The 23,775-nt window shown below is 49.9% G+C and overlaps 1 protein-coding gene and 1 long non-coding RNA gene across 5 annotated transcripts; one reads left to right on the top strand and one right to left on the bottom strand.

Annotated features, from left to right (window-relative positions):
• Positions 1 to 540: 540 nt before the first annotated feature.
• MKS1 (Meckel syndrome, type 1) lies at positions 541 to 19,966 on the bottom strand. 4 transcript variants are annotated; one of them, XM_019546414.1, is made up of 18 exons: positions 19,835 to 19,938; positions 19,632 to 19,744; positions 17,549 to 17,613; positions 15,233 to 15,388; positions 14,624 to 14,721; positions 14,242 to 14,370; positions 13,806 to 13,910; positions 12,514 to 12,622; positions 10,151 to 10,207; positions 8,548 to 8,590; positions 8,003 to 8,065; positions 5,963 to 6,033; positions 5,580 to 5,649; positions 5,152 to 5,259; positions 3,640 to 3,773; positions 2,888 to 2,970; positions 2,714 to 2,811; positions 541 to 2,105 (listed from the first exon to the last, which is right to left on the bottom strand). In XM_019546414.1, exons 1-18 carry the CDS (start codon positions 19,912 to 19,914, stop codon positions 2,008 to 2,010), a joined length of 1,680 nt encoding a protein of 559 aa, XP_019401959.1. In that variant the 5' UTR covers positions 19,915 to 19,938; the 3' UTR covers positions 541 to 2,007. The 4 variants fall into 4 exon arrangements, with proteins under 4 accessions (XP_019401959.1, XP_019401960.1, XP_019401961.1 ...); XM_019546415.1 differs by lacking the exon at positions 19,632 to 19,744 and having other exon boundaries at positions 19,835 to 19,966; XM_019546416.1 differs by lacking the exons at positions 17,549 to 17,613; positions 19,632 to 19,744; positions 19,835 to 19,938 and adding an exon at positions 16,308 to 16,449.
• LOC109317622 lies at positions 8,920 to 18,853 on the top strand. Its single transcript, XR_002103081.1, has 3 exons — positions 8,920 to 8,930; positions 15,598 to 15,602; positions 18,750 to 18,853. It is a non-coding gene; the product is annotated as an uncharacterized LOC109317622 (long non-coding RNA).
• Positions 19,967 to 23,775: the final 3,809 nt, after the last annotated feature.

The following is a 23,775-nucleotide window of genomic DNA, read 5'->3' as shown; positions in this document are numbered from 1 at the left end:
ATTGAGAAACCTCAGGAAGAATCCCACACCACATTTGGTATTGTTTGATACAAACTTCAAATTTGAAAACTATGGAAGGGACTGTCACTCAAGTATTGGGCTGTACAGTCACATCTATCTGCACATGTTCAGCAAGCTGATGATTCAGCACAATTCTTCTGTCTTGTGAGACAGACAGATGCCTACTACTGCTGGTGAAGTGAATCAGAGTTTTACAATGAAGGAGGCTGGTATGTGTAGGAATTGGAAAGTGACTAGAGTTGCCAGAGCTGACTGGAAGGGAAAGGATGGTTTTGCTTTTAAGACAGTTAAACACTCAGAACAGCAGACTTCTGTCCCTTCCTCCCCTGCAGTTTAGGTGATGATGGGAAGTCATTTCAAGCACTCTTCTTGGAGCTCTGGAGACACAGGCCAGGGGACGAGGCACCTGACCTGGCATGTCCATAATATGTCTGACTCTTTGTAAGTTTTGGCTGCATGCAAGATGTGTAGATAAACAGCTCTTCATTTGAGAAATGACCCAGTCATAAGACACAGATGGAGACAATCAGTTTTAGTGACAACCCAACTTCTACATAGGCTGATTGTTAACAGTAACAGTCCTTTGTCCGGGTCCTACATACTTCATTACACAGAACTGCAGTAGCACAATCCCACAACCTCCAACCACCTTCTTACAGGAGAGAGAACATGTCAGTTACTAATGTAGCTGAGATTTGCCAATTGCCAAAAATCCAGCAAAGATTTTGCAAAGCTTTTAGTAACAAAGCTCCAGCTGTGACCAAAAGTGAGTTTTCATGGCAAAGAGAACTGCCATCTAGTCATGCAATAAAACTGCTAAGGTGTTGTCTGAACCATCTGAGTTAGAATCCTCACCCTGCATCATTGTTAACCTTCCATCACTGCCCTGCTGTACATCTGCAGCAGGCAGATCATGGAATGACTGAGTTTAATCAGGGCAGGACTTGCAGCATAATGTGTATGTGCTCACACTTCTTGATGCAATACTGGCACTCTTAGACAAACCCATGGTCCAAGCTTGGTTTGCACTGATGGCTTTTGATGAAGGGCTAGCAGAAAGGAACTGCTGGTGGGAGGGTCACAGGAAGCAGGGTAGAGCCTGCCCTGGGTTCTGTACAAAACCTCTCTTGGACACCACTCCCAAGAAGGAAGGGGGCTACTATCTCCAGGGCTTAAGGCCTGAGGTCCTTCCTCAGCTTTTGGAGGCTTCCTGAATCTCTCCCACGATCAGCATGACAGCTTCACCTTGTATCAAACCATGTATGGAATACTCTAAACAGATGTATCTGGACATTAGCACCAAGGCCAGCCTGGCAACTCATTACCCTCCCAAGCAGGGTCCCAAGCATCCAGCTCCAAGGCAGGTTGTGACTCTAACGTGGAGCATCAAATGGGATTTTAAGGTAGTAAGCTGAAAGGGAAATTGCTTCCTCTACTTATGCCAGTACTGATACAAGGGAAAAAATTAGGGGGTGGGCATCCTACTCTCCTTTCCCCCAGACAAATGCAGCAGGAAGTAGTTGTAAAGTTTTAAAGGGCAGGAGATGAGACTATGGACACTGACACACATTTCGTTAATGACACCATGGGAGCTGATCCCAAATTCCAACAATCACACCTCCTGCCATGCCACATCATACCCTAATTGTGCCCCTTTTACTTGCCAGGGATCATGATCCAAGACTCCCCCAATACCAGCAAGTTGAAAGCCAGATACCCACAAGTCTGGGGCTGGGCTGGAGCCGATAACCAGCTGCTTTTTGGTCCTGGGGCTGGATCTGTCATACATTCAATTTAAGGTGCCATACAAACCAGCCAGAAAATGTTCTACACCTTTATGGCTGGTTTACCATTTTATGGCTCCTTAAACTGGATGCATGTGTAACATCCTTGCCATTTATGCCACAATTAACATGGGTAGTATAAGAGGTACTTCTAGCAGAGGGAAGTTCTGCTAGGCTTCTGTCCAGTAGAGTAGCAGGATAGTCATGGCTGGTGCACAGTGGAGGCAGAGGTGCTGATCAGGTCCTGAGGAAGGCTCTCACGTGCTTCCTGCATCCGTCGCCGTGCCTTCTGGAATGCCTCTGCAACAGAGCAACCGAGACTGATTCAGCACCTATGGAAGCATGCTAGCTAAGATAGCCCCTCCTCAAAACAGACTATCTCTTTCTCTGTCTGGACGGGGAGAGTTCACTGGCTATGACTAACTTTACCCTCAGTGAAGCATGAGACCACAGCTATCTCTCGTCATCCTCCTCCCACACAACCAATTTTGGCTCCATGCTGCAGTACCCCATGCTAGCTGCATATTATATCATTGTCAGAGCTAAGGGGTACTTCTGCTCCAATTTCCACTGCATGAGACATAGAACAGCAAGGCTCTTCTTTGAAGTCAATGCCTGCCTGTAAGATGAGCTGATCAGGCTGATCATTCACTGACTTTGCTAGCTCAGCAAAGGCTTTACCCTAGCGGAAACTCTGTTGTGCTACTCACTGGAAACTGATGTTTCATGCAGTTGTTTACCCTCTGTTCTGCGTTCAGTCAAAAAATCTCTGCAGGGAGGAAAGCCAGAGGGGGCCTCTACACAATAATGGTTTCTTCTGAAACACACCAATCCCTCCTCCTCTTCTTCTGAAGTAAGCAAAGTGAACCAGAGGTTCCCCATTTGGCCAAGACAAAGAAAGAACTCACCAAGGACAGTGTAGAGAGAGCTCTGCTGGCTGACGCCTCCCAACCGGTCCAGTACACTCTGCATGCGCGTCCTCTGAGCACTGGACTCTAAGAAGGCCCTGCATGGAAGCAGAGAACTGGGTTATGTCTAGAACCACCAGCACACAAACTGGGGGAAGATGTGGCACCACTTACTTGGATTGTTGCAAGCAGTGAAGCCGGAAAGTGACACTCCCTGTTGTCTCTGTGCGGAAGCCAAAGCGGCTCAGACGCTCTCCCTGTGGGTATAAGACAAATTAAAGTAGTCCTGCCTGCAGCTGGTGAAGCCAAGCTGACCCCCAGGGAAAGGGATCCCTTTCAAGAAGATATGGGCAGCACTGGTGCATGGAGTCTCCCTGTTCTGAAGCAGCTCAGAAGCTTGGATGCCAGCTTCCCAGAAGATACTGTGAAGTGCAGACATAGCTTTCAGCTGTGCTAAGGACAGGGCTCTTTGGGAAGCTGACAGTGTAGTGGGGGGAAAGGTTAAACTCTACTCTTCTCTTCAAAATGTAATCCCAACCCATACAAGAGAAGAGATCACACTTGCCCTTATATAGATATAAAGGAATTCAGTGCTGCTGTGAACAGTGCTGAACCAATCACCACCCTTGAGAAGACAGGCCACAGCCAGGAGTGGTACTGCAAGCCTCACATAAACAAGAACTCCTGGCAGGACCCCTTGACAAGGGAATGCTCAGCCATGTTGATCCACCTATTTTTTGGTCCATATTCAGGCGATCCAAAAGGGGACCAGTTCTCAGGATGGGTTCAAGAAAGCTCCCATGACTGGGACCTCAGCTCATCCCTGCATGAATTTGGCCCAGGATGCCCTCAGTGACTTCCCATGGGAGGAACAGAATCTATAGTCCCCTATGAGGGAGCAAAACAACCCCTGAGGTGAAACTTGCCTTGAAGGTAGTTGGCACCCTGACATAAGTCATGTCCTCCAGTTCAGGGGAGCCACCAATGAAAAACCTCCTCAGCTCAGAGACTGTCCCCAGCTCCACAGGTCGCCAGGTGGGGACTGTCAGGGTGTGGAACCCTGTACCAGGACAAGGAGGAAAGCAAACAGGTAATTCCATATTCTCATAGAGAAACACACAGGAGGATGGCCAGCTACTTCCCTGCCCTGGACTGGATGAAAATAGACTGTGTGACAGCCCCCATCCTCCCCTACAAACACATACTCCCTGAACACCTAGCAGACCTACCCCACTTAGATACAGCTAATAATAGAGCAACCACATGCATTTAAAAATCCAAGCCCTTAAATATCAGACTTCACATTCTTCCCTGAGCAGAAGAATTACATTTACATAATGCTCTGCATTTCTGTAGCACTTTCCATCTACAAGACTCAAAGCTTTTGGCAAACAGCTTCTCCAACCCTTGTGGGTAGAGAAGGATTACTTCTACCCAAGGGTGGATCCAGAGAGGATGCACTGGCGTGGATGCACCCACTTTTCTGACCACATAGCCGGAGCTGCAGCTGGGGACTCTTTAAATCCCCAAAATAGGTAAGAATTCCCTGCTTTCCCTCCATGCTCAGAAGCATGCCCTACACCCCACACATACACACACTTCCCTGCCTGCTGCTGGGGCTGTCACCACTGTTCCAAGGGCAAGGGGAGCTCCTGTCCCATTCCAGCTGGGCGGTGCAGGGGTTGGGCTCAGTCTGAAACAGTGACAGCAGTGGCAGCAGTGGATGAAGGGGATACCCTTCCCAGCATGGTCCCCCTGGGTGTTCCCCTCCAACCTGGGAACAGACATGGGGAGGGGGAATCCACCTGCTCACTGCTGCTGGGACCAGGACCCTTTTTACCCTCCTGGAGTGGATCTGGAGCTCCCCTTCCTCCCAGGACAGCAGAGACAGCACCAGTGGCAGGTGGGGGGCGGAGTGGCGGAAGGTGGGCCGGAAGGGAGGCGAGGAGAGGGGACATGAGTAGGGAGGGAAAGGGAGAATGCTTACCTGCTTTGGAGACTTAAATAAGTCCCCGGTGGCTGCTCCTATGGCACTATCTGCCAGCCCTGGGAAGTTTAGGGGGTGAGAGAGGGGGGCTGGGAGCAGAGCATGCAGCTACTCTTGCAGTAAAATCCTGGATTTACTTTTGCTCCTATCATATGGTAATGGCATAAAATGCCAGCATATGGTTGTTGAATGTTACCTGATGGAAACAGGGAAGGAGTAAAGCCAGCAATGTTTGTTGTCTCCCACCAACAACACTGAATACTGCATGATACAAACCAAGTTTTTCCTCAGTGCTTCATTTAGGGCAAATTATCACCTCAGCATGCAGTGATGGAAATCTCTTTCCAGAACCAAATAATCGGTTGAGTCCTATGCTTGTGAAGGAGAATTTCCAGACAGTGGCATCTAATGTTCCAACCACTTGACATACTGTCCATTTGGGAGACTTTACCTGGAGCTGATGGCAGTATTACAGAGCCGTAGCCTTCAACACGGTACCTCTGCCAGAAATCCAGTGATAGAACCTCAAAGTAGAGCACAGGCCACTGGGGGAGAGAGCCTGAAAGGAGATAAAAATTATAAGAATCCTAAACAAGCCTCACTAGGGTCAGCTGGTTATGGAGAACAGGCTCCCTAAATACTACGGGGACTTCTCATGCCAATGTTTCCCTGGGGTGTGACTATTTGCTAGATATATTACATCCATACAGTGACAGCAAAAACATCTGCTGAATGGAAAACTCTGCCCTTTGCTCCCCTTGTTCCATAGGAAGAACTCCTGTGAAGGGCCACTGTGTGTCAGGCTGTGTGGTGCCTATAGTGTAATACACTAGCAAGGAAGTTTAGACAAAGATGCCCTTGGGCAACAAGGAATCTCACCTTCTGATTCATCTTCTTGTGTGAAAAACATCTCTAGGGTGAATGGGTAGGAGAAATAAGCCACTTTGTCCTAGGAAAGAGGAACAGGGCAGAAATCAGTCAATTACCTGCATTGTGCAGCACATGTCAAGAGCAGCCCAGGGTGGGGACGGGACAAGTCAATGGTGCCCTGGCCATGATCAGTCCCACAAAGAATACATGATCTCCTTAATCTTGGAAGTCCCCAAGAAGATGCCAGGAATGAGAACTGCACCCTGCTGAGTACATGAATTCCACTGCATTACTCCGCTCAGGAAGCAAGCACGAGCACACTATTCTCCTTGTAGGAGTAGCAGTGTCAGAAGCCCATCATGCTACATGACTTCACTATCATAGCCCCTTACCCTGCCTAGTTCCTTGGTAGCACATGTCTGCGTCACCCCAGAGAGTTGCTGGAAAGCTGGGCTCGACCAATCTGGCAACAGAAGAACAGACCATGAGCAAGAAGACTAGTCCTGTAGGAAAAAAAAGCATGAGGCAGGACTCAGCCTGTGGCAATTTGGGCTGTTCTAGAGCAGCCTGCAGCATAGTTCAGGGGAGAGTGTGAGGCCCCTGACACTTACTCTATGGTGAGCTCCCCTGGAGACTGCACTGCCCTTTTGCTGCACCCAGCTACTACTCTAGGGAGATCCCTGAGACTGGGTACTATGGGATCAACAACACTTGGACTTACCTAAATCTTATTTGACAATCAAACATAGACAATGGCTGTACCACCAGAGAGAGAGAGAAAGAAACCAACAGAAGGCTAATGGCGATCAGGAGAGGTCCCGAATGATGGGAAAAGGGCAAATACAGTGCCTATCATTAAAGAAAGGGAAAAAGGAGGATCCAGGGAACTACAGACCAGTCAGCTTCACCTCTGTCCCTGAAAAAATCATGGAGCAAATCCTCAAGGAATCCATTTCTAAGCACTTGGAGGAGAAGGTGATTAAGAACGGTCAGTGTGGATTCACCAAGGGCAAGTCATGCCTGACCAACCTGATTGCCTTCTATGACAAGGTGACTAGCTCTGTCAATGTGGAGAGACCAGTGACTGTAATATCCCTTGATTTTAGCAAGGCTAAAACAATGTTCTCACAGGCACGTTAAGGAAGTACAGGCTGAATGAACAGACTGTAAGGTGGATAGAAAACTGGTTGGAGCATCGGGCTCAGAGAGTAGTAATCAATGACTCAATGTCTAGCTGGCAGCCGGTATCAAGTGGAGTGCCCCAGGGGTCGATCCTGGGGCCAGTTTTGTTCAATGTCTTCATCAACAATCTGGAAGATGGTACAGAGTGCATCCTCATCAAGTTTGTAGATGATACCAAGCTGGGGGGAGTAGTAGGTACACTGGAGGGAAGGCTAGGATTCAGAGTGACCTAGACAAATTGGGAGATTGGGCCAGAAGGAATCTCATGAGCTTCAACAAGGAAAAATGCAAAGTCCTGTATGCATCAGCATAGGCTGGGGCCTGACTGGCTGGGCAGCAGCTCTGCAGAAAAGGACCTGGGGGGTTGCAGCGGACAATAAGCGGAATATGAGCCAGCAGCGTGCCCTTGTTGCCAAGAAGGTTAACGGCATTGCATTGGAGGCTGCATTGATAGGTGTGCTGCCAGCAGGTGAAGGAAAGTGATTATTCCCCTCTATTTTGCACTGGTGAGGCCACATCTGGAGTACTGTGTCCAGTTTTGGGCCCCCCACTACAGAATGGATGCAGACAAACTGGAGAGAGTCCAGTAGAGGGCAACAAAATGGTGAGGGGGGTGATTTAGTTGGGGATGTTTCTGCTTTGAGCAGGGAGTTGGACTAGATGACTTCCTCAGATCCCTTCCAACTCTAACTTTCTATGATTCTGTGACCCCTACGCTATGACACCAGACAGAAGTAGCAAGAACTACTAATGAGATTAATGACTAATGAGATTACCCAATGAGACTGACATCTAAGAATTTAAAATAGAGGCAGCTGGGCTCAGAGCCTGACAAATAACAGAGTAGTACAAGTGCATGTATCAAGGCCAGCAGGGTCTTCCATAGTGTGATGCAGCACATCGCTAAAGAACATCTTGCAGCTGGGAGTCAAAGTCACACAGCCATGCAAAAACCAGGAAGGAGCACACCAAAGCCATGCCAGCTGGTTTAATGTTAGTGCAGAGCATATGAAAATGAAACACCAGGCAGTGAGAGCCACTATACAGCCCACTTGTTTAGGTCAATCCATGCAATATCATACTTTTAGCTCTGGAGTAGAATCTTAATACCAGCCAAGATGGCAGCCATCAAATGAATTTTTTCTTGCTTTTGAAAAAAGCTAATCTAATGGATCCTACCACTGATTGATTTCCTATGGCCTGTGACATGTCTGGGACTTTGACTCAAGGACTAAACCACAGATACTCACAAGCAGGCAGTTCCAAGAAGAAATGAACGTAGAGATTGTCATATTCATAGCCTTGGGCTGAAACTGAAAGGAAAGGCCCATAAAAATGGGGTCTCCTAATCACACTCCAAACTCCTTGCTGCCACTGTATTGTCTGGGAGATGCAGTCCCATTGCTAAGGGGTTCCAAAAACTTCTCAGTGAGAAAAAGAAATTACTGCAACTGGTGAGCATAAAGCAGGCTCTTCATAGCAACTGGACAAAATTCCCAAAGTGAGTTTCCTTGAGTGGCTAAAATCCTTTTCCCCACAACATCACCCAGGCTACAGAGACTTCCAGACAAATTCCTCTCCTTGCTGTGGTCCCCATTACTGCCCTAGGTTGTCTTGTGGCACATCTGCAAGTAGCCAGAAGTGATGGGAGGTGCTAGGAGTGAATCACTCAACAGCCTTCAGTGCTTCTGACCTAGCCTGGACCGGAAACCCAAACTCCCCAAACTTTTCCTCAGTGCAGGGGTCCAAAAGGCAGCACACCAGCTTCTATCACACATCTGAAACAGACACTCACCTATCTCTCCATTCACAAAGAGTCGGAGTGTACCAGGGAGCGTCTGAGGGTGAGAGAGAGAGAGAAACAGCTCAATGACAACTGATTGATCCTTGTCAACCCCCTCTCAAGAGGGCCCTCCGTTAATGGCACCTGGTCACTGCAGGACATTTCAATCACTTATGCTAGGTACCCTAACTCTTTGATTAGCTCTCTGCTGGTGAAAGGAGAGAAGACACCCAAGGGCAAACATCCCAACTTCTCACATGATCCGGTCCAAGAACTGAATAATTCTTCCCCACACTCTTCAGATAGGCCCAATCCCCACAAGATGGAAGATCACCATACTCTGACAATCAGGTCCCTTGCAACATTTCAGGTGGTGCCCCTAAAACTAGTAACTTGTGAGAACTTGGGGTGCACCAATAAAGATTTTTTGGACCAGTGCTGATGGCCAATTATTAACAAGCCATATCGGCTGATACCAATTCATTTGCCAATATGCAGCCCGGTAGCTTGGAGAGCAGTGCTGGGCTGGTAAGTCTGTTGGGGTGAAGGTGTGGGGGGAGGGAAGAGGAATGGGGGGGCAGATGAAAGCCCCCGCAGTGAAGGAGTGGGGATGGCCCCAAGGCCCCCCTCTCAGCGCTGCCACTGCCCACCACAAGCACAGCCCTGGCCCAACCGCACCCCCACTAGAAAGAGCCCAGTGCTGCCCCCAGCCCGCAGCGGCAGCCCACAGCAGCAGCCCACCCTCACCACCTGAAATGTTGCAAAGGACCTGATTACCAGAGTATGGTAATCTTCCAGCTTCGCACGCAGAATTGGGGGACATAAGCCCTGCATGCCTCCCCGGGGGGTGCACATAGCAGTGGGAGTTGGCACCACCCCACGCCTCCCAGATGAGCTGCTTGTGGCTCCGTCCCACACCCTACCCCGCCCCGGCTGGGCAGCCCCTGCTCCTGCCCCAGCCCCAGCCCTACTCCCTCCCTCGCTGAAGGGGCCTGGATCTGCCCTCTCCATGTCCCTTCTCTCCCCTATTCCCTTCCCCCCCCAACAGACTTACTAACTGGTTGCTGCTCTCCAAGGTGCCTGGCTGCACTCCTGGCCAAGTGCATACAGCAGCTGTGCACATGCACATAGCATTTATCAGAGACATTATTGGCCACATTAGCCAAAAAAACCTGATTGACGATAATGTCGATTTTCCTTTTATCGGTGCTGAAACAATATGGACTGATGTATCGGTGCACCTCTAATGGAAACCACAATCCTCTCTCTCCCTAGATGATTCCTGCTGAAGCTTAAGTGTAACACAGCTTTGGAAGAGGTTTTCTGAATCGATTTGAATTATGCAAGGAAACATCTCATTTACACTCAACTCAAAAACCTGTCATCCCATTGGGTCAAAAACCAAGCAGAAGAGATTCTAAATATCAGTGATTTTTTGAGCAATACATGTGAGGTTAAAACAAGGGCTTGAACAAAACATGTACTCTAGCTGAGTGATTTGCAGGTCTGAATGATATACAGGACTGAACAGCATGCAGATATCCAAAATAACCCAAAGTTATTTGTTAATGTTTCAAATACTGAGGACTCCACACCTTTGATATATATTACTCACCATCTCAAATTCTGAGCCAACAAGACCACTAAGATACTCCTTGTGACGACTATACAACTGAAAAAAACAAGAGTGAATCAGAAAAAAGTACTTGCAAGCCACTTTACAGCAACCATTGCAATTTCCAGACTCATCACAGCAAACAATCTCAAACTAGGAGATGCATGAGGAACACAGCCCCAAACCACAGGGACACACATAAAGAGAAGTGGTACCTGCACTGCAGAAGTGGCAATAAAAAGATGAAGTTTGAGTACACCAAGAAGGAGGAAATGAACTACATCAAGCAAGAATATCTTTGGAGACCTAGGAACTCAGCTGAAGAGAGGATGGACACATGGACATCTCAGCTTTCCAATGAAAAAGTCCTAGCAGCACTGGAATCCCTTCAGTAGTGACTCCTGGATTGCAGTCTCAGCACTACCAAATAGGATACCAAATATGTGCTCAAACAGCCTGACTGATTATTAGGCAGTCTTCAAAGTAGTTTGGGGAAAAGGTGAAGAACAGCGATGGTTTAACACAAATGGCCTAGTATCTACTTCCACAATAATCCAGGACAAGGTAGGCTCAAAATGAAAAAATCACATGCTCAAACTTTTCCACAGATATACACAGATCATAGATGTTCTATGCAAACAGAGGGAATGATCTAGAGCTTGCTTCAGACAGGATGAAGGAGGAGGATAAGCTCAGCAAGGGAAGTGGCTGGAGAAGGAAGAGCTAGAGAAGGTCTTTTCAGTTCCACTAATTGAAGGAACATCTCTAAATACATCTCTCTGGAAAGGACTCTCTGTTTTGGAAACTACTACTCTCAGGTGTGCAGGGAGGTAGCAGATAGATCAACTAGAATATGCTAGAAGACAGTTATGCTGTAAGAATTTCTTGGGAGGCATAAAGGAGTACTGGAACAGCAGTTTTATGCTAGATATGAGTTCTGACTAGTTTGTATTACTGGTTGATTTTAATTACGCAAGGAGCCTAGAGTCTGAAACAGATGACACTAACAGCACATGCAAAAATTTGAGAGACAAACCACAAGTCTGGAATGAATAACAACCAAGGAAAGAAATAATTAGAGAGGTGGACCTCTGAACTAAGAGAGAAAGGGACAAGGAGGGACAGGTTCTCCTAATGCAGGGGTGGGCAAAATATGGCCCACAGGCTGTATTCAACTTGACAGTTGATCCTAATCAGCCTGCCACTGCTAGAAGCCCGAGGAGGGAGGACTGTGTTTTGGGCTGCTCTGCTCTGCTGCAACTGGGGCTGAGCCAGGCTGAGATGACTCCTCCATCCCCCTTCCCTCCCAAACCTGACTTCCTGTTGGCACTGCAGTTGCAATCTTGGTACTGTGGCTGCTGGCAGCTGGGCCCGCACAGGATGGGGCGTGATGCAGTGCAATAAATAGCCATCATGCCTACCTGCCACAATGAGCCATTGCCACTGTGGCACAGTTAGTCCATGCCAGCCATGGGCTTGGCTTGGGGCAGCCACCCCCAACTTTCCCAGTGCAGCACAGTGGCGGCAGTGGCTAACTGCGGTGAGTGGGACAGCTACTCAGCACAATGCATTGCACCCTGTCCCATGTGGGCCCAGCTGCCAGCAGCTGCAGTGCCAGGACCGCACAGAGCCAACAGGAAGCCAGGCTGGGGGGGATAGATACAGCGGAGCAGTGGAGTCTGCATGCTGCCCAGCCTGGCCCCAGCTGCAGCAGAATGGAGTGGTGAAGGATGCACCCCTTCCTCCTCAGGCTTCTGCCAGTGAGAGTCAGGCCAGATAGGATCAACTGACCTCCCCCCTGGCCCTCAACAGCTCACCAAAACTCTTTAAGTCCTTCAGCCAAAATAATTGCTCACCCCTGCCCTAATGAGAATAATTCTGTTATCAAGAAGACAGCTATAAAATGAGAAATTTGAGGCTGAAGCTCTTTCAGCTAAGATACAAGGAAAAAACAACAGTCACTACAGTAGGTTTCCGCTACAGAAGCTCAGGACTGGAAGAAAACTTAAATGCTACAGGAGACTTTAGTCATGAGTGATTTTAGCTACTCATACTGTAGCAGAGAAAACACTACAAAACCACACCAGTAAAAGCCGAACTCCCAAGGTAAATTAGAGCTGGAACACAGACCAGCTGTCTGATTTCCAGACTGGGCAAGCAGGGATTATTCATTCTCAGTGCCATGCTAACTGGTGCTGCACTTCTCTTCACTCAGCTTCCCTGTATCAGATTAAAGGAGAACCAAGTCTGGACAGCAACAAATAGATCTCTTTTGCATACAGAAAAATCATTCCAGGTCCTGTCTCAATCTGTGTCATATGAACCAAAATACCCAACAGTCTTTAGGCAAAGCAGGTCTTTACATCTTTGAACACGCGCTGCTCCCGTTCCTCTTCCTCTTGCTTCACCTGGGGTGAGGCATTCTCAATGGTGTATTTCCACAGCTCTCGCTTTTCACCATCCATCTCAATCCTGCACAGCACCAAAACACAATGAACAAGACTCAGAATAGACAAGGAACAGATCCAGTGCCAACCCCAACATAGTCCCAGAAGCAGCCACAACCCTAACATACACCCACTCATGAGGGCCTACCCAGCAGCAGGGGCTCATTAAGAAAACCATCAGTATATATATGTCTGTGCCCTTGTCACCCAAGGATCAAAACTTCCCCTTTTCAAGGGAAAGGGGAAAGCTCTCTCTCAGAACTCCCCAAGAACCAGCCTTATTCAGTCTGTCTCCTGACAGACAGCCCTAGTATGGCTTCACAAAGGTCTTAAAGACCCTGGCTCTTCTTAGCTCCTGGCTTCTGTGATCTGTAGCACTCATGCCTATTGGAGCTCCTTCTTATCAGTCAGCTCCCGGGAAGGAGAGAGTGTTTTCTTCTTTTTAAGATGGATATCAGAGTGCCGACTGTCCCATAGCACCACAGACTCTGCTCCAAAACAAATGGTATTTATTGTATCATTCCAGTTCCCTCTGTCCTCACTTGGACTATTCCTTTACTCTTGGTCCACCCTGGGACTTTATCCCAGTCCACTCTGGACCTTCTTTCGCACCCTGGCTGCCTTGGATCCTGGCTCATTCTCCTCTGGCCCAGCCAGCCACACTTGCAACAAACCAGTTACAAAACTGTAGCCTTAACCTGGGGACAACCTCACTCAATACAATGGAACATTATGTCATGGGAAACCAAACTCAGAGTAGTCTCTGTGACCTGCTCTCAGGCCTAGACTGCCACATGCCCCTGGGGTGCAAATGGCATATGTCCTACTTAAGGAACTATTTACATGAATTATTAACAGGAGAGGGAGACCAAATAAGCCTGTTTCTTGTGGGAGTCCCAAGGAAGAGCTTTTCCCTTCCCCTTGAAAAGGGACATAATGCTCTATGTGACAGCACTCCATATAAATACATCTTTCTAACCTACCTGGGTAGTGAGCTGCCTGTTCAAGAGCCTCAACAAACAGGCACAATGATAAGATGACATCAGGCAGAACCATGATATTATCCTGCAGGCATCTCAGATCATGCTTCCAATCAAAGTGTTAGGTTGCAGGATCTCCGAACTAGAAACCCCCTTTCACAGTATGAAAGGTGACCCATGAAAAGTAATTTCAGTCCCTCATCATGCAGTTAGTCCTGCCCAGCTCACCTGTAAGCACCTTTGGTGCCTGTGAAATCTGGCTTCACTGTGATCACCCCATTGCTGTCCACCTTGATTGTGCAAAGAACATGTTCATACTCCCTGCGGCCAAGCCTGGGACAGAGACCAAGAAACAGCAATGGAGTCTGAAAAGAGCCGGCAGACCTTTGGAATGACAGCTCACATGTGTGCATAGGGCAGAGGGGGTTCAGACCCATCTGTATCCCTCCTCATCAGAAAGATAGGGGGAGGAGGGGAGGAAGACATGTACAATGCCTCCCACAGAGATAACAAGTAGGAGAAAACAACAGCTGGTATTGTTGAAGCTCTTGGGAGTCCTCCAATCCCCTTTTGGTGACTTGTGTAAGGGGTGGGAGCTTTGATAAAGAGGGGAAGAATAGAGGTTCACATCCAGCAGACCAACTCACTCTGAGCATTTCCTTACTTTCCATATGCTCCCAAGTCTGCCATAATATACATGGTCTGAACAGGGGTGTTGATGACATGGTTATTCTTAATAAATTCTTCCGAGGGCTCCCAGGTGATGATTCGTGACTTCAGAGTGCTCCCCTCCCTGCCAAGGATACCACAAAATGCTATTATCCACAATCTCCAAGCCACTCTATAAAACACATCATGACACCAATGTAAACAACAGTGTACATGGTGAGATGCACACCCTGGGATCCCAGCATGAAAAACCACAGCACCAGGCTCTGTATGGAGAAGCCAGACCCAGATGGGCACCAGTGCTGGAATCCACTCGCAGGTTCCAAGGGCAAGGGCACTCATACATCAGTTTGTTCTGAGTCATTCTTTGTACTCACATAGGCCTGCAGTCCTGTCTTCTCCTCCTCACATTGGCCATCCTTTCTGCCAGATGTGATGTCACCTCATAGTCTGAGTTGGTCATTTTCTGACAGTGCTAGAAAAGAAGGGAGGAAGTGAGACTGTTATTCCTACACAGGAACAGGTTCTCTTTCCCATGAGAAAGGCAGAACCATTTAATGCCAGAAAAGAGTTGAAAAGAGCTGTCCTTCTCCCTTCTGAGCTCCGAAGGCCACAGCAAGAACACAGGCAATAACATGTAAATAGATACACACGCATGCTCCTCTTAGCTGCTCTAGGGCACAGAAAATAGCCCAGCTGTCAAGTGACTGCAGATTTCATCCTCCATTCTTTTAACTTGGCACATTTGAAGCTCTACCTTGCTAAGTCATCCACCATTTTGACAGCTTCCTCTTGGCTTTCATTGTGCAGCTCTCAGAAAGAGACAGAACTGGAGCAGTAGGTGGGAGGTACCTTGCAGAAGTAGTGTGTTCTACTGCCCTAAAAAGCTGTCCTCTCAGAGTCCTTGGGTTCAGTTGATGCAGGACCTGGCCATGCTGAGAGAGATGACAGGCAGCAACAAATTAGGCATGATTAACAACAGATACCTCCTCCAGGTTGGTGAATCGGTCATGGTCTGTGTAGGTGAAGATGCGGTAGTTTTTCCGGCCTCCTGTCTTCTCCAGTTTCAGGATCTCCTGGTGATACTGCCGATCCAGGGGAGACTGACAGGCTGACTCATTTTGATACAGATCCACCTCAAACTAGGAATGGCACAGTAAAAACAGAGATTTTGGCATAACATGGATAGCAGAGATTAGAACCAGGAAAAGCCTCACGGCTGAGATTTTTTAAAGAAGCCATAGCAAGGTAAGTGCCTTTGTAAAGCCCAGTTTTTAGCCCAGGGGTGGACAATTATTTGGACTGGAGAACCACTGAATGAATTTCAGTGAGCTGTTGAGGGCTGCATGAGCATCTGTGCGCACACACACACATGAGCTCTCCAAAGCCAGGCCAAGTCTGGCACCAGGACAGCAGCAAGAGTGGCAGCATGAGCCCACCTGGGGCTGTAGTATCTTATCTCTGCTCCTTCATGCTCTCTGCCCCTGTGCTGCCCAGCTTGACTGCCAGCAGGTAGGAAGGGAGCTAAGAGCCAACCTGTGTGAGGGGCAGGGCTGGGGCATTTGCAGCCCCACAGAGCCCAGCTGCAAGGGGATGGGGAACGCCCCCACCTCTTAGCCTTCCCTCTCCCCCCTCCCCCACTCACTGTGCAAACCCCAGTTTGGAGGAAGCCAGGGAGGGAGACTCAGATCCCCCCCTCGCCTGCCGCCACCACTGTGCAGTGCTGAGCAGGCGGGCAGGCTTCAGGCCTCTGGTGTTACAGGACACACTGAGCAGAAGCAGCCTGGCCCACCAACCCTATGGGATTGGACTCCATCTCCTAGCTGCCATGCAGTGCCGGGCAGGTGGGGGTGCTTCTGCCCAGCATCCCATCACACCAGCAGAAGCCAGACACGCCCCCCATGGGCCGGCCAATGATTCACTGATTCTATTTGGCCCATGGACAGGGGGCAGGTCCGGTTCTGGCCTCTGATGGTGCCACAGGCCAGACAGAATCAATTGGCAGACCAGATACAGCCCACAGGCCATACTGTATTTTGCCCACCCCTGTTTTAGCCCTACCCTTAGTTCTTCAGGTCTCAACGAGGCCATTCCCCAAGGCTTGAGGTACTCCTGCACTGACATCACCCACAGGGTTCCAAGGTGCTTCTAGGTACAGACCATTTTCTTCTCACAATACCACTGCCTGAAAGTGACTTGGGCCACTTTTAAAGGTAGGGGAGCTTGGGCACAAAGATGAAGCATGGCTCACCTGAAGTCACACAGAGTTATTGGGACAGATAGAAACAAAACTCTTGATATCTTTCAACTTGCATTTCTGACCTTTAGCCCAACCACACATTCATTCTTACAAAGGCCATCATGTGATTTCATTTTAAGCAGGTTTCAAGCAACAGGATTTTCACTTCTCTCCTGGGGAAGCAATTCCACAAAATGATAAACCCCTCTGCTGCCTGGAAGTGGTGTTCCGTATTCATCTTCCATTTTGTCTGTTGTAGTTTGACCCTGTCATTTCTAATTATTACTGCATTAATTTGTGGCCTGATCCTGGAGACAGATGTCAATACATTTACTCATGCAGAGAGTTCCATTCCTTCTGATGGACTTGGCTGAATAAAGCTGCTCAAATACATGAATGCAGGACTGAGCTAAGGCTGATTTAGTGCTTTAGTGGCTGTAATCAGTACACAGAGTCTTTGTAGTATTAAATTGGATAGCTCCATCAAACAAATGGTGAAAATTTAGGTCACAGCCATGTTTCAACTGAAGACAAAAAGCCCCTATCTGTAGGAGAACAATATTTGTGGAAAAAAATGTTACCAGATGTTACCATTTGGTCAACATCTAAGGAAGTTTCATAGAAACTAACTATGCAAAAATTAAGATGGCTAATTCTTGTGAGAGTAAGGAGGAAACATTAAGGCTGTGCTTTACACATAAATTCAGACTTCCGTCCTCAAAATATTTCACAGAAATCAAGCTGTACTTTTGGTGTTTACACACACACACACACACACACACGGAGAAAATATTATTGAAAAGCCACCAAGAAGTACATCAGAAACCAGTTCTAATTGCTCTTGTTCTCTAATTTAGCACAGACCATACAAGATATCAGAGAGTAGCCACCCCTTCTAAACTGCAGCAGCACGACTGGGAGTCACAGGAACCTCTAATCCTCTTCGCCATTTGAAGAAGACACTAGAGGTTCTTGCACTAGTGCTAATGGAAATAGATTCCCCAGCAGTGACGTGAGCACTACCTCCTGCTGGCAAGGTCCTCCCTCTCTTCCACTGCCTCACCTGACTGAAGAGTTTCTCCTGCCATCCAATCACTGCCTCTTCTTCCTCATCATCAGGACAGCCACCTAGAAGATAAGAGGTGTCAGACCACTGCTTCATATTTCACTTGACCCTCTAACCCTACTTCAGAAATGTGAGCAAAGAGAGGCCTTTGAGCATTTCTTCTCCATTCTGTTTGGTTTACGGGCAGCACCTGGAACTCACAAGGTAGCCACACTGCCACACTTTGAATTCCCAAAGCACTTATACCTAGAGAACAAGAAGCTTACATTCAAATCCAAGCAAGGCTTCTGGTGCTTCTCTCTATGGTGGCATGGGAAGCGTACTCGCAGCTGAAGCCCCGCCAACCGCCAAAGCCTCATGTCCGCAGGCTGAATTCAATGGCTCTGTAGGCCCGATTCAGCCTGCGAGTCATAGGTTGCCAATCCCTGATCTAGACAAACTATTGGGCTGGATGCTTTTCTGTACATTTTCCAGCTCTAATACCACATTAAAGAAACTACAAATGCAGTAAGTCCTTATCATATCATTTTTACATGTAAGTGGTTGTAGCTGCCATCGGCATGTTAGGTGATAGTAAACAGAGTGGACTAAATGCAAGGGAAAGTGTCCAATGGAGGATTAAGACATGGTCCATGCTATAGAGGTACTTGGAAACCCTTGACAAATATTCCAAGGAATTTGCTTTTCCCTGTGAACATCATTTGCTTTCTGTGGGTCTCTGAGTTTAGAAATAAAACTAGACAACAGGGAGGAATTGCTTGTTTTCTTTTGCAGGAAAGAAAAAGAGCCCCATGACTTGAACAGCCCTATATCTAACAGTAAGTTAGACAACTGCTCTTCCTCGTGAAGATATCTCCAAAGAGACAGCCCCTTAGGCTGGTTGTACTTGCATCACCCTGGCTTGAAAGACTTCAGTTTGAATCTCAAATCCAACTATTGCTCCAGAGGAACCCAAGAGGGGCAGGACCTGCCTTAGTTGAGAGGAAGCATTTGATGGTGGTAGGGAGGGGGAAACCTTTTCAAGCTGCAAGCCAGACTGACCTAGTTCAGGTTAGAGGTGGGCTTATGCACCGTGGGCAGGCGTGAGGGTCCAGCTGCTGTCACTAGTGCTTTCTGCAGCAGCTGGACAGAGAAAGCACCCACCACTGCTGCTTTTCTCTGTGATCTATAGCTGGTGCTCATCCCCACAACAGCACAGGAAAACTTACCTGGCAGTGGAAACACCATGTATCCGGGTCCAAGAAGGCAGTTTTCCTTAAGCCCTCCCAGGGATAACTGTTCTTCTGGCACAGTTTAATACCTACCGAGGAGTTGGAGCTTAATGCCTATTTTATGGAAATGGAACACTCCACCCCAGCTTGCTCCTGTGGCCACATGGTTGAGGGCAAGCGAAACTTGGGGGCATCCAAACCCCAAGCCTCCAGGCTGATACCCACCAAAAGACACTGGAAGTATCTGAAGCCCCCGGCAGGTGGAGGATGTTTGCTGGTTGTAGGGGCACGTATGGTTTGGGGCTGACTCATGGATTTGGACTTGATTTGGCTTGAACCACAAAAAATTTCTTTTTTTTTTTTTTTAAAGACATCGGGGAAAACAGCTGCTGAAGGCCCCCACTGCTGCAGGGAAAAGTGCTGTGAGCAGAGGCTCTCTCCGGGGGGCTGGGGGGAAACAGCAGTGGCAGGTGTTTTTCTTGTGCAGTCACTGGGAAAAGCGGCAGGAGCAGCTGGGTTCTAATATCACACCCCCAAACCGGGTCAGTCTGGCTGCTAAAACCTGGCTCCTAACATCTGCCCAGCACTGACCCAGTCTGGGGTGGAGAAGCGGGTACATCTGGCTGCTGAAGCACCACTTCCACCGCCCGGCCCCAGCCTGCAGGCCACAGGTTGCTGAGCCGGGTGTCACTGCACTGCTGACTACCAGGGGCAAAAGCAGACGTGTGGACAAGCCACTGCAGGCGCCAGCAGCAGGCGGAGGCCCCGGGGGGTTGTAGGGCGGGAAGCCCTGAGGCTCCTCGGGGAGACCTGGCTGAGGCGGCCCGGCTCTGAGGAGGTCTCTGCAAGGGGGGGCTGACGCCACCTACTTGCCGCGGTGCTGGGGGTGGCCGGGCCCAGGAGCTGCTTCCCCGGCGGGCTGGCGGAGCGCGGCAGCCGCCGCAGGAGGAGGCCGGTGGACGTGACGCGCTGGAGCCTCACCCTGGTGGGGGCACGAGAGGACGGAGCGGTGAGCCCGCGGCCGCGGGGACGGGGACGGGGCACAGGGACAGGGACAGGGACGGGCCCTCACCGGAGGCGCAGGTTGCGCACGGGGTCGCGGGAGCGGTAGACTGCGCCGCCCGTGTCCGTGCTCCAGGCCGGCTCCGCCATGGCCCCGCCGCAACCATGGAGACGGCGGGCGCCGCCCCGCGAGGGGCCGGGGGAAAGGCCCGCCTGCGGCCCACCGGCCAAAACAGCTGGCCCCGCCCCGGGCTCGAGCCTGAGAGCTGCGGGGGAGGAGCCTCCTCCCCCGGCAGGGGAGGACACGCTTACGCCGCGCACGGGCCCGGGGAAGGGCACGCACAAATGTTGCCTGCCCCAGTGAGGCTGAAGCTGCCTTCTGGCTTCACCGGGATGTCATCCTCACACCCACGAAGACAAGCAGCAGATTAAAAGCTCAAAAGCCCAGTCGTGCAGGCCGACCGAACTCCAGCTAGCTACAAACATCAAGGACAACAAAAAAAGTCCTTTTTTTAGGTATGTGGGGAGCCGGAAGAAAAGCAAGGACAACATTGGACCGCTGCTAAACCAGATGGGACAACTGACAACCAATGCCCAGAAAAAGCCAACTTGCTAAATGGGTACTTTGCATCAGTTTTTCACCAGGCCCATGGGATGCCCCTGCCCACTGTGGGTCAGGGAGGCCGGGGTGAGGAAGATTCCTTACCCTCCATCGCAGCTGACCTTGTGAAGGAACACCTTGACAGGCTGGATAGCTTCAATTCAGCTGGCCCTGGCAGTTTACACCCCAGGGTACTCAAGGAGCTGGCGAGCATCATAGCCCAGCCCCTGGCACAGATCTTCAAGAACTCCTGGTGCTCTGGTGAAGTGCCAGAAGATAGGAAGAAAGCCAATGTGGTGCCTATCTTCAAGAAAGGGAGGAAAGTAGATCCGGCAAACTACAGGCCCATCAGCCTGACCTTTATCCCAGGAAGGTCTTGGAAAAGATTATCAAAGAGGCCATCCTTAACAGACTAGCTGATGGCAACATCCTGAGGGATCCCCAGCATGGGTTTGTTGCTGGTAGGTCTTGGGTGTCAGATGTCAGCTGCCCTGCTTGGTTTAGCAAGGGTCCAGTGTTGCCCTTGTTTTTCTTCTAACTACCCACGCATCTGAAGAAGAACTTTTTATTGTCCTTGATTCCCATAGCCAATTTCAGTTTAGTGTTGGCTTTGGCTTTCCTAGTTTGTTCCCTACAGGTGCAGGCCAGTGCTGAATAATCCTCCTTGGTAATGTTACCTGATTTCCAAACCTTGTAGGCTTCTCTTTTCAGATACAGGAGGTCCATGAGTCCCATATTGAGCCACAGGGGTCACCCAGCCCTTTTGCTACCTTTCCCACAGGGTGGGATGGACTTCCCTTGTGCTTCAAGGATTGCATCCTTGAGGAGCAACCACTCATTGTGGACTCCCCTCTCTGTTAAATCCTGGTTCCTTAGGGCCTCAGCAACTGCTAGGCTTCTGAGCTTATGAAAGCCAGCTTTCCAAAAAATCAAGGATTTCTGCATTGCTGACTGATTTTCCAGCTTTGCGGTAGATAGAGAAAGTGATCAACTCATGATCATTGCCTCCCAGCTTCCCTTTGATTCTCAGGTCACTCACTAGATCATCCCTTTGCCCAGTACTAGATCCAGGAGCGTCTTACCTCTTGTTGGCCTGTAGACTTCTTGAGACAAGTAGAGTTCACCAGCGTAGCTGACAAAGCTAAGCAACCAATCAAATTTGGCAGTGTGCTCCTCCCATGAGATGTCAGGGTAGTTGAAGTCACCCATGACAACCATGCACTGGGAGTGTGCAGCCTCTGCCAGTTCCCCTGCAAATGCGTGGTCAAGATCTTCCTCTTGGTTAGGAGGTCTGTAGCAGTGTTCCCTCTAAGCTGCACATGTGCGCGGCCACACACAAGTAAAAATCTTGCTGCGCACAAACTTTTTAAGGCTGCGCACCTGCCCGGAGAGGAGCTGGGTGCGGAGTGCAGCAGAAGCACCGGGGCCGACATGGGACACTTACCGAAGGTAAGCTCCTCATGCAGGGCAGGCAGCGATGCCTCCCCAAGGGAGCGGGGGCAAGGACAGAGACGGGGATGGGGTATGTCCCCAGCTCCCCTTTGTTCCCCAGGCTCCTGGCATTTGTGTACAGGCAAATAAGCCTGCCATCAGAGGTCCTAGGCTTCCCAGCACTCCTAAAAGAGTCCCATCCCTGGGCTGGGGTAGGAGTGAGTTCTGTTGGGAATTCACTTGTGTCCCTTATACTGTATGACTTACTAATTCTGAGGTTATCACTTGGTGGGCTTGCACCAGTGGTTGTCTGCCCATCCTCCAGTGAGCTTAGTTTAAAGCCCTGTCAAAGTGACCCCTGCTGGATTGCACAGGGACTCCTGTTGAACACTATCATCCTGCTAGCCTTCCTTGCTCTTCCCTCATTCTTCAGGCAAACAGCCTGGTGGTAGGCATCAATCACCTCTTCACCATGCCTGATGGCACGCAGCCTGGAGCTCTGCTATCTGGCACTCAGCGACTCTAATGTGGAGCATACCCCACAAGGGGAGATGTCCTTGCTCCTGAGCCCATATGCCTGCACACGTGCCAGGCAGCCCCCACAACCAAGAGCCAGGGGCTCCATCTGGGTGGAGGCTGGAGCCATGGGCTCTGTCTGGGTAGATGCCTCAGTGGTACTGGGTGGGGGGGGGGCTCCAGCCGCAGGGGCCGGGATATTCAGGGTGCAGCATAATCACCACCATCGTACAGGTAGCAGCCTGGGCTACTGCTGCACTGTCCCTTCTCTACAGGATCACTGCCTAGAGCCTTGTGCCCCTCCTGCTCACCCTTCTACACGAACTCTCACGTTAACTCACGTATTGGACCCAGAGCGCACCTGTTTGTGTGGCTCCCTAGCGGCTGGGCTAAGTAGGAGTTGTTGGGTGGGGTGTGACCCTCCTTGGCTCCACTCAGCTGCCCCACTGCCTAGTGCTCACCAGCTGCAGGCCTCACTTACTTGCCAGCTCACTCTGGGGTCTGGTTGGGGGTCTGCCAGGACCCGAGCTTACTGGGGGCACGGCCGCTTTCAGTCATGCGTCTCGCTCTGGAGCTGGGTCTTGACTGAGGGCTTTTTTCATTGGCACGGCCATTTTTAGTTTCATAGTTAGTAGGGTCGGAAGGGATCTGAGCAGATCAAGTCCAACCCCCTGCCATGGCAGGAGAGAGTACTGGGGTCAACCGACCCCAGCAAGGTGATTGTCAAGCCTTGTCTTAAAAACCCCCAAGGTAGGAGCCAGCACCACTTCACTTGGAAGTTGGTTCCAGATCCTAGCCACCCTAACAGTGAAGTAGCGCCTCCTGATGTCTAGTCTGAATTTACCCTCTGCCACTTGTGTCCGTTATTTCTAGTCACTCCTGGTAGTGCTCAGGGAAACAGGGACGCCCCCAATGCCTGCTGGTCCCCCCTGACTAGTTTGTAACAGCCCACTAGATCCCCCCTCGGCCTTCTGTTGTGGAGGCTGAACAGGTGCAGGTCCCGTAGCCTCTCCTCGTAGGGTCTGCCCTGCTGCCCCCTGATCATGCGAGCGGCCCTCCTCTGGACCCTCTCCATGTTGTCCACATCCCTCTTGAAGTGCGGCTCCCAGAGCTGGACGCAGTACTTCAGCTGCGGCCTGACCAGTGCCGTATAGAGGGGGAGTATCACCTTCCTGGACCTGCTTGAGATGCATCTGTGGATGCATGACAAGGTGCGGTTGGCCTTCCTGACTGCATCCCCACACTGCCTTCCCATATTCATCTTGGCATCAATGATGACTCCAAGATCCTTTTCTGCCTCTGCACTGATGAGAAGGGAGTTCCCCAGCCTGTAGGTATGGTGCTGGTTCTTCCTCCCCAGGTACGTCACCTTGCACTTGTCAGTGTTGAATCCCATCCTAGTCTCGTCCGCCCACCCCTGTAACCTGTCTAGGTCCGATTGCAGCCTATTCCTCCCTTCTAGC

This window comes from Crocodylus porosus, unplaced genomic scaffold (assembly GCF_001723895.1).
Source record: "Crocodylus porosus isolate Cpor-Errol unplaced genomic scaffold, CroPor_comp1, whole genome shotgun sequence".
In the NCBI taxonomy this organism is placed as follows: domain Eukaryota; kingdom Metazoa; phylum Chordata; order Crocodylia; family Crocodylidae; genus Crocodylus; species Crocodylus porosus.
Note: the sequence above shows the minus strand (reverse complement) of the source record. Positions and strands in the feature narration are given on the sequence as shown.

What these genes read in the sequence shown, in the direction of transcription:
- MKS1 (XM_019546414.1), bottom strand. Translation starts at nt 19,914, where the DNA reads ATGGCGGAGCCGGCCTGGAGCACGGACACGGGCGGCGCAGTCTACCGC. An exon ending in AGGAGAAACTCTTCAGTCAG is followed by an intron (nt 15,389 to 17,548) that starts GTGAGGCAGTGG and finishes TGCCATTCCTAG; the next exon opens with TTTGAGGTGGATCTGTATCA. An exon ending in GATTCACCAACCTGGAGGAG is followed by an intron (nt 14,722 to 15,232) that starts GTATCTGTTGTT and finishes CTTCTTTTCTAG; the next exon opens with CACTGTCAGAAAATGACCAA.